The sequence below is a fragment of the Prionailurus viverrinus genome, chromosome B2 (assembly GCF_022837055.1).
Source record: "Prionailurus viverrinus isolate Anna chromosome B2, UM_Priviv_1.0, whole genome shotgun sequence".
Taxonomy (NCBI): Eukaryota; Metazoa; Chordata; class Mammalia; order Carnivora; family Felidae; genus Prionailurus; species Prionailurus viverrinus.
In genome coordinates, this window is record NC_062565.1 from 116,742,217 (window position 1) to 116,758,789 (window position 16,573).

General features: G+C 36.1%; 1 protein-coding gene across 3 annotated transcripts in view; it reads left to right on the top strand.

The window, feature by feature from the left end:
* Nucleotides 1-211: 211 nt before the first annotated feature.
* Nucleotides 212-16,573, top strand: part of LAMA2 (laminin subunit alpha 2) — a 614,868-nt gene continuing 598,506 nt past the window's right edge. For all 3 annotated transcript variants that reach the window (XM_047859508.1, XM_047859510.1, XM_047859509.1), the window contains exon 1: nucleotides 212-420. In XM_047859508.1, coding sequence (XP_047715464.1) covers nucleotides 300-420 — 121 coding nt within the window. In that variant the 5' untranslated portion in view covers nucleotides 212-299. The remainder of the gene's footprint in view (nucleotides 421-16,573) is intronic.

Consider the following 16,573-nt stretch of genomic DNA (forward strand, 5'->3'; position numbering starts at 1 on the left):
CTAAGGAACGGTCCCTCTCCGAGGCAAGGGCGGCTCTGGAAAGGTCTGTTTCACGGAGGACCCTTTAAGGGCCTGTGCCTGGACGGCTGTGGGACGAGGGCCCGGGAAAAGGGGAGGGAGGGGGAGTGTCCTCTTTCTCCCCCCACCCTCTGGCGGCGGCAGAGCCAAAGCCAGGAGGGGGGCTGTCTCCTCCTCTTCCCCAGCAGCTGCTGCTCCTTCAGCTCACAAGCCGGACCCGGGGACTGGGCGGCCGCGACTCCTCGGGCTCCTGAGAAGCGGATCCGCTCCCGGCCACCGCAATGCCCGGAGCCGCCGGGGTCCTCCTGGTCCTGCTGCTCAGCGGGGGCCTCGGGGGCGGCCAGGCCCAGAGGCCACAGCTGCAACAGCGGCCGCGACAGCCACAGGCACATCAGCAAAGAGGTACAGTCGAGGAACGGGCTCTAGATTCCATCCTTTGCCGGGGCCGCGGCCCCTCACCGGTCCCTTCTTCCGACGACAGTCCGGGGCAGGGACCGTTTTCTGGCTTGGCCCCTGGGGAGTGCGCTTTGGGGCGAGAGGGGCTAAGCTTGATGCAAACTCACTTTCAGCGTCCTGAGTACCCTGTCCGGGGGTTGGGGGGATTGCCTACCTCCCCCCAAAGAACGTGAAGCGTTTCTCATTGTTCATTCGTTCTGAGAGAACTTGCTGTCGCTTATACATAACTCCCAGCTGGGTTCCGAAGTCTTCAAAGAGGCAAACTTTTAACCAATTGAACAATAAGTTTTTCCAAATCAGAGTCCATCCCTGCAGAGAAATGTTTCCCAAGCTGAGGTTCATTTTGGAACTTTATGGAGGGCAGCTGATACATCAGCTTTCTTTTTTCTTTTTTCTTTTTCTTTTTCTTTTCTTTTCCTTCTTTTTTTTTCTTTCTTTGTTTCTTTGTTTCTTTTCTTTCTTTCTTTTTTTTAAGGACTTTGTTTCTAACTGTTTGAACAGAGTTTGTAAAGTAGTTAAAAAGTCAAGTGGTTTTTTTCTTTCGTGGCAATGGGACTTCCAGCCTCAAATTTTTTCTGACCCACGTTCTGATCTCAGGTATCCTTTTTATTATAGTGAAATTTCTCCTCTGGCTTAAATACAGATAGGACTTCTATGTCATGTGTATGTGATTTAAGGACCATAGTGACCACATATACACTTCAGGGGGCTTTGGAAAACAGTGGTATTTGATGTAATCCAAATGATTCTCCTCAGAGCGCTGTGATGTTTACATGCATATAATTTCTGATACTCTTGGGAGTCTTTGAAGAGTTATTTTAATGTCATGAATTTTAAAGAAGCACATGTACCGCGTTTTAAAACAGAATTTATAATGAATACATCATTTCAGCAACATTTTTGTGAGTTGGAAAACTTGTATTAAAGTAAAGACTATTTAAGATTTGATTTCAAATATCAAAATATTTACCGCAAGAGTACAAAATCTGGAGGTTAGCAACTTTGGAAAGTTTTGATGAGACGGAATCTGTCAAAGTTTTGAAATATACTTATTCCCTCTTTTAGTTAACTGGAAAAAAGCTACATCTAACCATTCTGATAGTTTTTCTTCTTATAATCTAACATTTCTAGCAGTACTATTTTATCTTAAAAGGAGTAAGAAAATAATCTGCTTGCTACAATAATAGCTCCCCGATTAAAATTCCTAGAATAAAAATGACCTTAAGTTCACTATATAACCTTTTTTCTTCTATTTTTGCTTTTCCTTCTCTGCGAGGTAAAATGGGGTCAACATGGCTTAATTAATAGAATTTATGAGAGTGATTTTGAGAGTATATCTCTGGCAGCTGATTTTTAAAAATGCTACTTTAAAATATTAGCCTTGCTTAGTTATATGATATGTTTTAACAATACATAGTACTTTAATAATGTCAAGCAGCTGGGAGTACAGAGAGACCAGAAACACCAGTGCTGTTCATTTGGAGTGGGGCAGAAGCTCAAAACATGCAAAGTAGTCTCAAAGAAATTTCCTAGTGTGCTGCCCACCCTCCTCATTCTTTCTCCTCCCACCCCTCCCCTCCTTCACCCTCTCCTCCCCTTTTCCTCCTCCTCCTTCTCCTCTTCCTCCTCCTCCCTCCTCCTCCTCCTCTTCTTCTTCTCCTCCTTTCTCCTTTCCTTCCTCTTTCCCTCCTCTCCTTTTCTCTTTCTGTCTGTCTCTGTTTTATCTGAGATAAAACTAACTCCAATTTCTATGGTCCAGGCATAAAGTAAGGTCAATGCAAAAGGGAAAGTTTATACTGCCATTCTGTTGAATGCTACACACAATAAGGAATTCTGTGCAAAATAGCTATAAGATGGTGTCTACCTATAGACCACTATTTTCCTTTTTTTATTTTAATTTTTTTACTGTTTATTTCTTTTTGGGAGAGGGAGAGAGAGACCCAGAGTGTGAGCAGGAAGGTGCAGAGAGAGAGGGAGACACAGAATCCAAAGCAGGCTCCAAGCTCTGAGCTGTCAGCACAGAGCCCGAGGCAGGGCTCAAACTCACAGACCACTAGATCAAGACCCGAGTGGAAGTCAGCAGCCCAACCAACTGAGCCACCCAGGCACCCCTAGGCTACTATTTTCTGCATTCTAGAATATATTGTGTATTATAGATCATTTGCAATACATTGAAAGATTGGCTCAGGGATAAATTGTTGGAACTTATTAATATTAAAAGTATATATAAAATCTGTTTTATAATACCTTAAATTCATATAGCATTTCATAATTAAACATGCCGTGTATATATTAACTTATTTCACCTTCAATTATTCTTATGGACAAATTTAAAACTGAAGGCTTGGAGTAGTCGTGACTTAAATTCATGCAACTGATAGTAACTTAATTTTTAACAACTAAAAACATTTCTAGTATTGTTTATGCTGGAGTTTCCTTTTTGTGATACTAAGATGTCTTTCCATTTATTCTGGGGCCATGTTTTCTTTTTAATGTTCTGTTAAAACATACTCTCAGTGAAGATCATTGGATATGAGTGCGACTGAAGAAGTTTTAGGCTATCATCAACTTCTCCTTTTTGATTATATTAGCATTGACCTTCTTAGCCGAACACTGACTAGAATGAATTCTGTGGTGCCTGGTTGGCTCAGTCAGTTAAGCATCTGACTTTGGCTCAGGTCATGATCTTGCAATTTGTGGGTTCAAACCCCAAGTCATGCTCTATACTGACAACTCAGAACCTGGAGCCTGCTTCAGATTCTGTTTCCCTCTTTCTCTCCCCTACCCCGCTCATGCATACGCGCATGCGCGCTCTTTCTCTCCCTCTCTCAAAAATAAAAAGCAATAAAAAAAATTTAGGAATCGTGTTTAATGGAAGAGAGAATAAAATGTCCTTTCTAAATCCTGAACTCAGATCCATAGAACAATATGGACAAAGGGAAAGGTTTGAATTAAATAAGAAGAAACTTCCTCCTTTTCTCTGCTCCTCCTTGTTTAAGCTGTTCAGAAATTACTGGGTTGTGTTGGAGCAACTAGTTTCTGGAAATGTCCATTCATGATCAGATGTGCCACCTGTCAGGGATGATTTAGGATGAAATGCCTTTACAGAGGCACAGTGAGGATTCATCAAGTCTCCAGTTCTTTTCAAAGTCCAAGATTCTAGTATTATGTTCTATCGTTTTTGGAGTGCATATTTGTATTTGAACTTTTTAATTCTTAAAAATGTCAAGACTATACTAAAGGTATATAAATGTGTTTTTAGATGTCTTCTGGGATTTAAGATAAAAACATGTTTGAGATGATCCTCACTCATTTTTGGCATGAATACTTAGAAATTTCATATGGAATATTCACATCACCATCAATTACACACTTCTAAAACATTCTGTGCTATAAAATATGAGAATTTTTCATAAATTACCTGAGATTTACTGTAGTCATAAAATTGGAATTAATTTTTTTGTGTCACTTTTGCTACATATGTAACTTATGTACATATGTTGGCTTGATCACTACATACTGGCCTCACAGTTCAGTAAAAATGATTCATATCAGATAAAATGTAGGGCTGAGAACATGAATAGACACTTCTCTAAAGAAGACATCCGGATGGCCAACAGGCACATGAAAAGATGCTCAACGTCGCTCCTCATCAGGGAAATACAAATCAAAACCACACTCAGATATCACCTCATGCCAGTCAGAGTGGCCAAAATGAACAAATCAGGAGACTATAGATGCTGGAGAGGATGTGGAGAAACGGGAACCCTCTTGCACTGCTGGTGGGAATGCAAACTGGTGCAGCCACTCTGGAAAACAGTGTGGAGGTTCCTCAGAAAATTAAAAATAGACCTACCCTATGACCCAGCAATAGCACTGCTAGGAATTTACCCAAGGGATACAAGAGTACTGATGCATAGGGGCACTTGTACCCCAATGTTTATAGCAGCACTCTCAACAATAGCCAAGTTATGGAAAGAGCCTAATTGTCCATCAACTGATGAATGGATAAAGAAATTGTGGTTTATATACACAATGGAGTACTACGTGGCAATGAGAAAGAATGAAATATGGCCCTTTGTAGCAACATAGATGGAACTGGAGAGTGTGATGCTAAGTGAAATAAGCCATACAGAGAAAGACAGATACCATATGTTTTCACTCTTATGTGGATCCTGAGAAACTTAACAGAAACCCATGGGGGAGGGGAAGGAAAAAAAAAGAGGTTAGAGTGGGAGAGAGGCAAAGCATAAGAGACTGTTAAAAACTGAGAACAAACTGAGAGTTGATGAGGGGGTGGGAGGGTGGGTGATGGGTATTAAGGAGGGCACCTTTTGGGATGAGCACTGGGTGTTGTATGGAAACCAATTTGATAATAAATTTCATATATTGAAAAAGAAAAAGAAAAAAAATGTAGGCCTGAGAATAAGAACATATTCAACATTGACTATTATATATGTGGTAGGTTTTTCTAAAAAAACCATAAAATTTATAATTTTTATCTTACATGTCAATGTATACAAATTGCTGATCATTCTTGTTCCCAAGAGTTTTCTCTCCTAGGCTATCATGCAGAATAATGATCAGTATCTCCTTCAAGAGTTGCCAGGGATGATGAAAAAAACCTCACGTGCTGTCAGTTCATACTTAATTCACTCTGAAATATGGGGCACCTGTTCCCTCCACTGAAAAAATCATAGTTTTCACCTTCTTCAGGTATAATTATAAAGTCCAGTAGGTATCTTGAGAGTTAAACCAACTATGCTGTAAGAAAAACATGAGTGTATATTTTTTTGGGAGAGGTTTAGTTAAATTAGAAGATTTTCTGAAATAGTAGGACTTAGAATTTTTACACCATTGAATTGTATTGCAGTAGCGATGACTGAAAAAAGTTGACTTTTAGTAGATTTCACATGTCAATATTTTATCAGTCCTCATTTATTTAAAGCAGATAATTGTCACAATTTCTTCTGTTCATACATTTAATAAATACAATGACAAAGACGTTTGTGCTTGACTTTTCAAATTGGACCTCTGAGATGGGATTATTTTTCCTTCTTTTAATCCAAACAGATTTAGCATTAAATGATAAAAAAAATTCCCTGAAACTTTTTGTGATGTTTCACATCTTTCATAATCTGCTTTAGCATTATGGGGCTGCAGTTCTGCACCATGAGAAGAAGAAGAAGAAATAGTAGAATAGGGACCGATAACCTCAACCCAGCCTATGCATAGCAAGATTAGTGGGGTGGCTAGTTGTTTAAATTAAAAGTCCAAAGAATGTGTCAAACACATGCTTGATTCCAGTCAGTATAACTATTCACTAGGATTCTACTGCATGGCAGGAGCATAGCTGGAAGTTTCCAAGCAGGGTGATAATAAATAATAACAATAACAACAACAACAACAATCGATAATAGCTGGAAGTTTTCAAGCAGGGGAAGAAGAAGGAGGAGGAGGAGGAGGAGAAGGAGGAGGAGGAGGAGGAGGAGGAGGAGGAGGAGGAGGAAAGAGAGAAAGAGAGAAAGAAAGAAAGAAAGAACGAACGAACGAAAGAAAGAAAGAAAGAAAAGAAAGGTCGGAGCACCTGACCATTGGGGTTCAGTCCATTGAACCTCCGATTTTGACTTTAGCTCAGTTCATGATCTCATGGTTCATGAGATTGAGCCCCACACTGGGCTCCACACTGACAGTGCAGAGCCTGCTCGGGATTCTCTCCCTTTCTCTCTGCCCCTCTCCCACTCACATGCATGTACATGCATGTGTCTTCTCTCTCTCTCCTCTCTAAAAGTAAGTAAACACTTAAAAAAATAATAAAGAATGGTGATCCCAGGTCATCTCTCCAGTTTGCCATACGTTCTTATTTAGCAAATGGAGACTGTGAAAAAGATCAGGAAGAAAGTATTGTTAGTGGTCAGACAAACTGTTTATGCTTCTAATATAGAAGATTGGGGTTTATAAGATTTTTCATAGCTTTGAACTGAGCTGATAGGCCGGAATTTAGGAAGAAGCCTAGTTGCAGTAACTGAGAAAACTAAGTAGAGGTTAGAGGAAGACAAAACTAGATTGGCACATGGTTTTCAAGACTCATGCCAGGCTCCGTGTATACCAGTCAGGTAAAAAGAAGACGAATTCTGGACTGTATGGATTGCTAAGACTGCATTCAAAGGCCAGAATTTGTGCAGGAAATTGGTGGTCATCGGACTATGTGTATTGGAATGTGGTTAATGAATGAATGTGTTCAGTAGGTAAAGACAGAAAAAAAATCCTGCCTTTATGGAGTTTGTATTCTACTTAGGGTGGAGAAGGCAGACAGGAATATGATGAATATATAGTGAATAAGTAACATACGAATACCTATATTTTATAGGTATTCATAAATTCATCAATGAGATTCGTGGACAAACAAATTGATGACATTCCTGGACAAACAGATATACCAGGGTAAGAGAAGTCATGAGTTCTAGGAGTGGAGAGAGTTTGGTTGCTATTTTAAATAGAGTGATAAAGGTTGGCCTCATTGAGAAGGTCACATCTGAGAAAATCCTTGAAGGTGTTGGGGGAATGATTCACACAGATATCAGGTGAAAGAGTTAATATTCTTAGCACAGGGAAAGGCTTGTGAAGGTCTACAGTTAGATCACAGTGAGAAGGGTCAGGGAAGTAATGGGGAACTAGGATCATTGTAAAGAATTCTTCCTTATAGTCTGAATGAGATGGGTGGTATTGGAGAGTTTTGAGCAGGGTTAAATGGATGAAAGAATAGGTAATATTTCTTTTCCCAGATAGGCTTTAATCCACTGGACTAGACCAATTTGGTACTAATTGAGATCTGTTTCCTTCCCCATACTTCCCATTTTTAGAGCATATATAAGTGACTCCATTCCAGAGTATTCCACTTCAGCAGACTTATCATTGTGAAACTCAAGTGCATTTTTGTAAAATTTCTTTTTTTTTCCTTTTGTCATCTCAATCTATTACACGATTAAAAGAATTGCAATACCTTAACACAACTGAAGTGCAGGGAACTTCTTCATATCCTTTTAATTTGCCCAGTGTCTTAGAAACATGCCATAGATTTCTTAGAGTAATTTTAATGAATGTTCATGTTAAAAATAAGTTGTTCACAATCCCACATAAATATATGTATACCTTGGAGTTCTCTCTCTCTCTTTCTCTTTAACATTCCTTTCAGTACCAGAGCTAAAGTTTAGCTACTGTTGCTAAAAATGACACAATGATGTATTGATCTGATGCCTTCTTTTATAAAATGAACTTTGAAATGTTACCTATTTTTACAATCAGAAGCTTATTCTATGTTCTGTTTCGATTTTTATAACTTCTTTAAGGATCACTGTAAGTCTTGCAGTAACCTTTGGAGTAAAGTAATGCAATTTCAGCCTGACTAAATTATATCATTTAGAAGAAGATTTAGGTGAAGAAAATTACATAACTTTTCTCTTTCCTGCCCTCCCTCCCTCCCTTCTGTCCTCTCTTCTTTCCTCTCCTCTCCTGCTTGTGAATAAAGTGTGGTTTTCAAGGAGATAATTCTAACAAATGTAATTTTTAAGAAAATACGTATGGCAGAACTTCACTTAAATCTTCCTGCTAAAAGCCACTGATAATTATGATCTAAATATAGTTTTGAGGCATAATCTAAGTTTACATGATAAGTTAAAGCGAGACATTTGCTTGTCAAAGATGTAGGGTATGGGTAATAAAGCTGTTTTTTTCCAGTCATCTTGAATGTGGATTTTAAAGTGGAAGCCTTGTGCTATTTTGTTTTTATTTGGACATGTGACATTTAGAAAAAGATCGTAGAGGTAGTCTGTTAGGGGTTATTGTTCATAACACTGGCTTTCTGTTCATGCCTAATCTAGTTCCAATGGAAAGTTAATCTATGCAAATAACGAATGATGAAGGCCTGAGGAACTATTTAGTGCCTGGCACTTAGGAAAGTCACTTTGTGCAAGGTTAACAGAGCTTCTCCACGTAAGGTCCTCTTAGTTGACCACCAAGCTGTGCTCCCCTGAAAGGCTCTTTGTAGAACTGCATCCTGAGTGCCAGATGCTTTAGATTGGTTTAAAAGTATCTAGCATATTGTGAGCATTAATACATGCATATTCACAGCATCACTGTTTAGTAGGTTAATACAATCCTCCTCATTTTATAGAAGGAAGAGTCGATGCCTTGCAGCTTGTCAAGGATAAACAAATTCCAGTGCGAGTTTTAGGATTAGAAATTAGGATATGTTCCTGCTTCTGATTTTATAGATCCTACATTGCTGTCTCTTTTGGACTTCGAGATCCTTAAACAAACAAACAAACCTTGAAAAAATCCCATATCCATTTCTGAGTTATGTTAGTAGAGTAATTTAAAACAGAGAGTTCCTAGGTATTATGAAGGAACAAGAAAATGTGTCATCTTTAAGGATCTTTTTCATTTAAACATGCACAAAACTATGCATAAATACATACACATTACTTAAAACTGTGCATAAAAGTAAAAATACTCATCAAATTTTAACCTTTAAATTCTTAGAATTTGGATTACTGGACACTGGACTATAAGCTTGATTATTGGTTTTTCTTAAGTCACCTTACATAAATTACTTCAGTAGGCTAGAAACATACTGGTATTTATTATGTAATGAATTCTTTAAAAAAATGGTCTATATATATATATATATATATATATATATATATATATATATATGAATGAAAAGAGCTAGAACCAAACAGACATACCTGATTCAGAGAAGAGTTAATCTCAAAATTCCTTTTGAAAAAATGTAGAACACTGGCATTTCTATAAAAAGATTTAAAGAGTTCAGTTTGAAATTGAACTTCTCTGTTAGAACAGGAAATTTTGCAAACCTCCTACATTTTGAGAGGGTGTGTATGTAGGACACCAATCAGTGTGCTTCAGGTAACATTTATAGTTTAGAACTCAGTACCCAATTAGTGTATTTAGTGTATTTATATTAGTGTATTTAATATACTAAGATATTGAGCTTTTGATTTGTTTTCTTATCGGAGTTTCAGTTTTATCAAAAAATCTAGAATAAGGGAGTCTAAGCATTGAATTTGCAGAAAAGCCTAGTTGCCTTGACAAATGATTACAAGCCACAGAATAAATTGCAAGTGAGATCATTATATTTTTTAGTCCAGTAGCTGTACCATTAAAACTCTAAGGTGTAATAACTTTTAAGTTGCTTGCAACATACAAGGTCTATTCTAAAGGGGAAATGAGGTTAGTAGAGTTTGCCATATCAAATATATTTTTTTCTAAAGCCTGTATAGTCACCATAATTTTCTGGCTTATTGCCTGCTATGCCGTTTTCAATTACTGAATAAGGCTGAAAGTATGAAACAGAACAAGAAGTAGAACAATAGTCATTTCAGGGAGCTACTTTATCTCATTGGTTTGTTGTGAGGAGTATATAAAACAATGAATATAAAACATGGAACATCTATTAGGACCTCAAAAAGTGTCAGTTTTCAAAATGCTTCAAGAAAACTGAATTAAGTTTAAAAACTGTCTTGGTGTCAGGAAATTCTGGCTTAAAACAGCACTTTTTCTCTAACACTGTGGTATACCAAACTCAGCTGAGGCCGTTTATGAAGGAATTTGCTTATATACTTGAAAACACGAATGTATGGATTCAGCTTTAATTGGAATTTATTTTATAGTGTTTTGCTATTCTGAACTTTATAGCTTAGCCTGCAAAAAATACCCATTAACATATACCTTTGAACCTTCAATTTCCGCATACATTCCCCTGCTTTGGAGAGAACTTTGACTAGTAGAAAAAGTGTCTTTGGGAGATGGCAAGAATGGAATTCATAGACATGTTACCACTCTTTTATTGGGATCAAAAACCCAAGTCAACGGAATTTAAACTTCCTATTAGTAAAGTAAAATTAAATTAGATAGTACATGTGAAAATACTTGGCAGCTAATTAGTAAATATTTGCTCCTCTTTTTCTTTATTACTCGATCATAGAGTTCAAAAAGGATATTTGCAGTACATATGACATAACTTTTACTTAAGAAGAGCAAAACATTCTAAAAGTTTCTTTGAGTAGACCCTAAGAGATTATAGATGTCAAGCTACGTCATTGAAGAAAGATGGAAGAATTCTACCAAGGTCACACAACAACAAGCCAGTAACAGAGATAGGAAGAAACCCAAGGTCCTATAATTAGCTAATAGTTATGTTGGTAGCTCAACGTGAGAAGTGATTGAGATACGTAACAGGATGGAAATTTTAGCAATACTTTGTGGCTATTTATATTTCAAAGATGATATAATAAACTTTTTTTCCTACAAATTTCTCATTTTTGGACATGTTTTTATTAGGGATTAATAAACTATTTTTTAGAGAAGTCTTAATATATGTATCAGGTTATAAAAATGCATGGAACATAATGAGTGCTCTATAAAGATTAGTTATCATTTTAGCCTATGAAGCACATGTTTTCACTGACATTTGAGTATAGATGACAATTCAGTATATTTGACACACAGTAGAAGTTAATGTCAGGATGGTTGTCAGTGGAAAAGCTCTCAGCATAGACCCTCTTTTAGATTCTTTCTATACACTAAGGTTTAAAAAAATGGTGTAATAATATATTCCAAGATACATTATTTAATACTATATATTATATATATCTATATATTATTTAATATATATGATTGGAATATATCATTTAATACTAACCTAGATTGGGAAAATTTTTAGTGTGTCTTCCTGTATATTAAAGCTAATGGTAGATTTCTACAAAACCAAAACCAAAACCAAAATGTCCCTCAGGAAATCCTATAACCTCAACAGGTCTCTAGGGAGACCTGCTTTTTCTAATCTTGGGAATATCACATTTTGAAATAGTTTCAGACAAAAAACTTTCCATAGGCTCTTTTGCTCTTCAGAAAGTTTCAGTCACGTTTCACAGGTAGTGCAACCATTCAGTTTTTCTTTTTTTTTTTTTTTATAATTTTTTTTTCAACGTTTATTTATTTTTGGGACAGAGAGAGACAGAGCATGAACGGGGGAGGGGCAGAGAGAGAGGGAGACACAGAATCGGAAACAGGCTCCAGGCTCTGAGCCATCAGCCCAGAGACCAACGCGGGGCTCGAACTCACGGACCGTGAGATGGTGACCTGGCTGAAGTCGGACGCTAACCGACTGCGCCACCCAGGCGCCCCAACCATTCAGTTTTTCACTCTGGAACATTAGAAAAATCACTGGATTTGAAGTCAGAACTCCAGGATACAAGTTTTGCCTCCAGCTCTTCCTAAGATGTCACCTTAAACAATACATAAGTCATTTACCTATTCTGAAATTAAATTTCCATTAAAAAAAGAATATAATGTTCAAATTTGTCTTACTGAGGTGTTATAAAGGATTAACAAAATGTGTGATACAAATAATATTATTAATAATAATACTATTCGTTATTGTAATAAATGACAGGTTTGGCCAAAGGCACTGATGGTTCATGAAGTTCTGCTTCATCCCTTTTCTTTGATTTTTTCTCCCAATGGCTCTTAATGTACTTAGTTTGAGTTCTTCTGGATTGAGAATCATGACACATCTTCCTCCTTCCTTCCTCTTTTTTTTTTTTTTTTTTTTTTGCTGTATACCTCCCAGTAACATAGAAAAAGTTAATTCATATGGAAGGGAAGTATTTTAACATGCATATCCTATCTTTACTTATTTTGCACATAGCCATAGGTAAATTTATATGTAGACAATGATACATTTAGAAATTCTTCAAAATATTTTTTAATTCTTTGTAATTATCTTCCTTAAGTTTGTACAAAATATTTTTTGTCAGTTTTTAAAAACTGATTTTATCCATAGGGTTTCTGGCATTGTGCTACCTAAGATGTGCTGAGAAAACAATGCTATCCTACAGTTCATTATTCATCTATGGTCTGACCTCTTTATATATATATATATATATATATATATGTGTGTGTATATGTGTATGTATGTATATATATGTTACATATGTACATATGTTACATATGTATACATGTGTGTTTATATATATGTATACATACATATACATATATACATATGTGTGTGTGTGTATATATATATATATATACGTGTGTGTGTGTGTGTGTGTATATATATATATATATATGTTTTTCTTTTTTTGGACAAAACATTGCCCTCTGAAGCTATTTCCAGGTCTATTAAAAAAATTAACCCCTACTGTGTTTGGGCTACTTTGGATTAAGTAAAATGTGTTTCACATATGTAATGAATCTATCCTCTTTATGATTTTCAATTATGTAATAAGTTGAAAGACCAATCATATTCAGACAAACTTCAAGAGCTATTGCTATTGCACAAACCTAGAAGGGCATTTCACCAGTTATTCTCTTTTAAGATTTTAAGCCATTTAACAGTTAGAAATTAATAACATAAGTTACACACCAATAGGACTATTTGTCTTTTATTTTTACCTACTTCCTCTATAGTCTCTGCTTTGGCATATGGTAGGCATTTAATTAAAAAAATTGTAAAATGAATGAAGAAGCCACTCTTTGGACAGACCCAAAGGGTGCTTTTAAAAAATATTACATGTATTATTTTTCTTAATGCCTTTATAGTCTGAATCAATATTTTTATAAGAGATAAATTTCCACAAATACTGAAACACAGTGGCACAGATACAGCATATTGTTATCAATACCACTTAAGAGATAAATATAATATTTTAGAATACTGTATCTTTTGAGGTATATTTTTTTTCCTAAAGATATTCCAATAAGAGCTGAGCAATTTTTAACGCTTTGGATGAGGAATGAATATTTCTTGGCTTAGAACTTTTCTGTATAAGAGGACTTTTTAGACAAGTATTGTAATGCATAAGGTTAAAATGCCTATTAAGATGAAAGTTCTACTTACTGGTCAGCTATGTGCAAAAGAATGAAACTGGAGTTAGTATACATTGAAATAAACTCATAGTGGATTAATGGCCTAAATGTGAGACCTTCTTAAACCTTAAAAATCCTAGAAGAGATTACAGGCGGTAACTTATTAGACATTGGCTGTAGAGGCCTTTTTCTAGATGTGACTCCTGAGGCAGGGAAAATAAAAGCAAAAGTAAACTATTGGGACTACATCAAAATAACAATCTTCAGCACAGCAAAGAAAACATAAAAGGAAACCTACTGAATGGGAGAAGATATTTGCAAATGACTTGTCCAATAAAGAGTTAGTATCCAAAATATAACAAGAACTGATACAATTCAATGCCCAAAAAATACATGATTAATTTAAAAATGGGCAGAAGACTTGAACTGATATTTCTTCAAAGAAGACATGCAGATGGTCAGCAGACACATGAAAAGATGCTCATTATCACTTAAATCAGGGAAATGCAAATCAAAACTACAATGAGATGTCACCTCACACTTGTCAGAATGGCTAACATCAAAAACACAAGAAACAAAAAGTGTGAAGAGAATGTGGAGAAAATGGAACCCTTTTGTACAGTTGGGGGCAGGGAATGCAAACTGGTACAGCCACTGTGAAAACCAGTATGGAATTTCCTGAGAAAGTTAAAAATAGAACTACACTATGATTCAATAATTGCACTACTGAATATTTACTCAGAAAATACAAAAAAAACCCTACACTAATTCAAAGGGATACACATACCCCTATGTTTATAGCAGCATTATTTATAATAGCCAAGTTATGGAAGCAACCCAATTGTCCATCAATAGATGAATGTGTAAAGAAAGTGTGATGTGTGTGTGTGTACATATACACACACATATGTACACATATACACATACAATGGAATATTATTCAGACATAAAGAATGAAATTTTGCCATTTGCAATGGCATTGACCTAATGAGACACTAAGGCACCCCTTTTATTTTTATTTATTTTTATTCTTATTTTTCTTATTCTTATTTTCCTTGCTTGATTTATGTGTTTATGTCCTGAGAGTATGGGAGGAATGGAATTTGTGTTGAAATTATGTTTTCTTCTTTTTAATAACAATTGAATCACCTAGGGATTGAATTCTATGTGAATTTACTAGGTCACAGGAACATTTTCAATTGGGAATTTACTTAAAGAGCATAGGATTTTGGCATGCCCTTTAATTTTTATTCTCTTGGTATGTATTCTTCATGGATAAAGAGACAGTAGGGACACCTGGGTGGTTCAGTTGGTTGAGTGTCCCAACTCTTGATTTCAACTCAGGTCATGATCCTAAGGTCGTAGGATTGAGCCCTGTGTCAGGCTCCATATATGGAACTGGCTTAGGTTCCCGCCCCCCCCCTCCGACCCCCCCGCCGCCACCGCCGCCCTTTCCTACAGCCTCTCTCCCCAACTCTCACACACACACACACACACACACACACACACACACACACTCTAAAATAAAAAATAAAGAGGCCGTAAGTGATTGAAAAGATAATATGAATCAAATAATGAAGAAATTTTGCACTCAACTATAGAATTATTAGCATACTAGCAAATTTCGTTCAAGTTAAATATTCTGCCTAAACTGGGAATTAATATTAAACACATTTTGTGTTCGGTGATTAGCTGATATAACTTTCAGATAGAAGAGATCCTATAAAGTAAATGTCTAAATGTAAGTAACTGCATAACATAGTTATGGTTTCCACGGGGAGACAAAATCAAATTCTCTCTGATGGTCTTAATTAACAGTCTCCATTTCCACCATGCCACTATCATATGCTTTACATTTGTGTAGTATCTGATATCTAGAGTGTTTTCCTGTCTTACCATCATTTCTATGCCTCTTCTACACAAAGCTTTTGAGTATTGCACTGTATAAATGAGTATACCCCGCAGTTAGAGGAAAGGAGAATCAATACTTGAAATGGATGCTTTAGCCTGAAAATATAAGAAAGGAGAAAAACAGAATCCCAGATTTTCTAAATCCCAAATATGAATATCATGTCTCTAATATGAACATAGTAATTTTTTTATTTTATTTTTTTTTAATTTTTTTTTCAACGTTTATTTATTTTTGGGACAGAGAGAGACAGAGCATGAACGGGGGAGGGGCAGAGAGAGAGGGAGACACAGAATCGGAAACTGGCTCCAGGCTCTGAGCCATCAGCCCAGAGCCTGACGTGGGGCTCGAACTCCCGGACCGCGAGATCGTGACCTGGCTGAAGTCGGACGCTTAACCGACTGCGCCACCCAGGCGCCCCAGTAATTTTTTTAAAAAAGGGATAAAGCTAATATGAAAATTGAAGCATTATAATAATATTTATGGATGGTAAGGATGTGATTTTTAAAAATTGAATATGCTATGACATGTTTTTTTTTCACTTAGCCCAGAAATGATGTTTTCTCATGTTCTCCAGAGGGAAATATGCATTTATTTTATCTACGTATGTAAGATAATACTCCTTCCTCCAGTTAATTGAAGTGTTTAATTCATTTTTGCATTTTATTCATAAATATAACCAGACACAAATTAAAATATGTATATTATATTGTTTTCTTTTAACACACATGTGTTTTCTGTCTTCCGTGGTAGCTTTGTGTATTGTTTCATATATTAGGGAATTATAAATTGAATTTGTTATAATTTGCTTAGTAAAATATTGATGTTAAAATCTAATGTTATTTTGAATATCGCATTGAGGGATATGGGAGACTTACAGTGAAATCATCATTTCACCAAGATTTCTTTCTAATAAGACGTCCACTATTACTGGAATTGTATTTTGTGCATTATATTCCATTGACGTAATTTTAGACTTCCATTCTACTTTGCTATAAATGGAATTTCATTATATCTGACTCCACAGTAAGTGGGTTACAGTATCGTTGACATTTAGTAGAATTACAGATCTAGTGTCTTTTTATATTCTGCATTAAAATGCATTGTGTGTGCTTTCAATTCTGTTTCAAAGAGACTACTATTGATTTACATAGTTGTTGTGTAGAAAAGTTCTGTGAAACTCCATTGCTCGATTTCACGGTAGCTTTTTTTTTTCCCTTGTGAAATCATTTGCAAATATTTTTTAATGTGTTTGCGACTATTGGATAAAAATGAGATAAAACTTAGGGATTATAC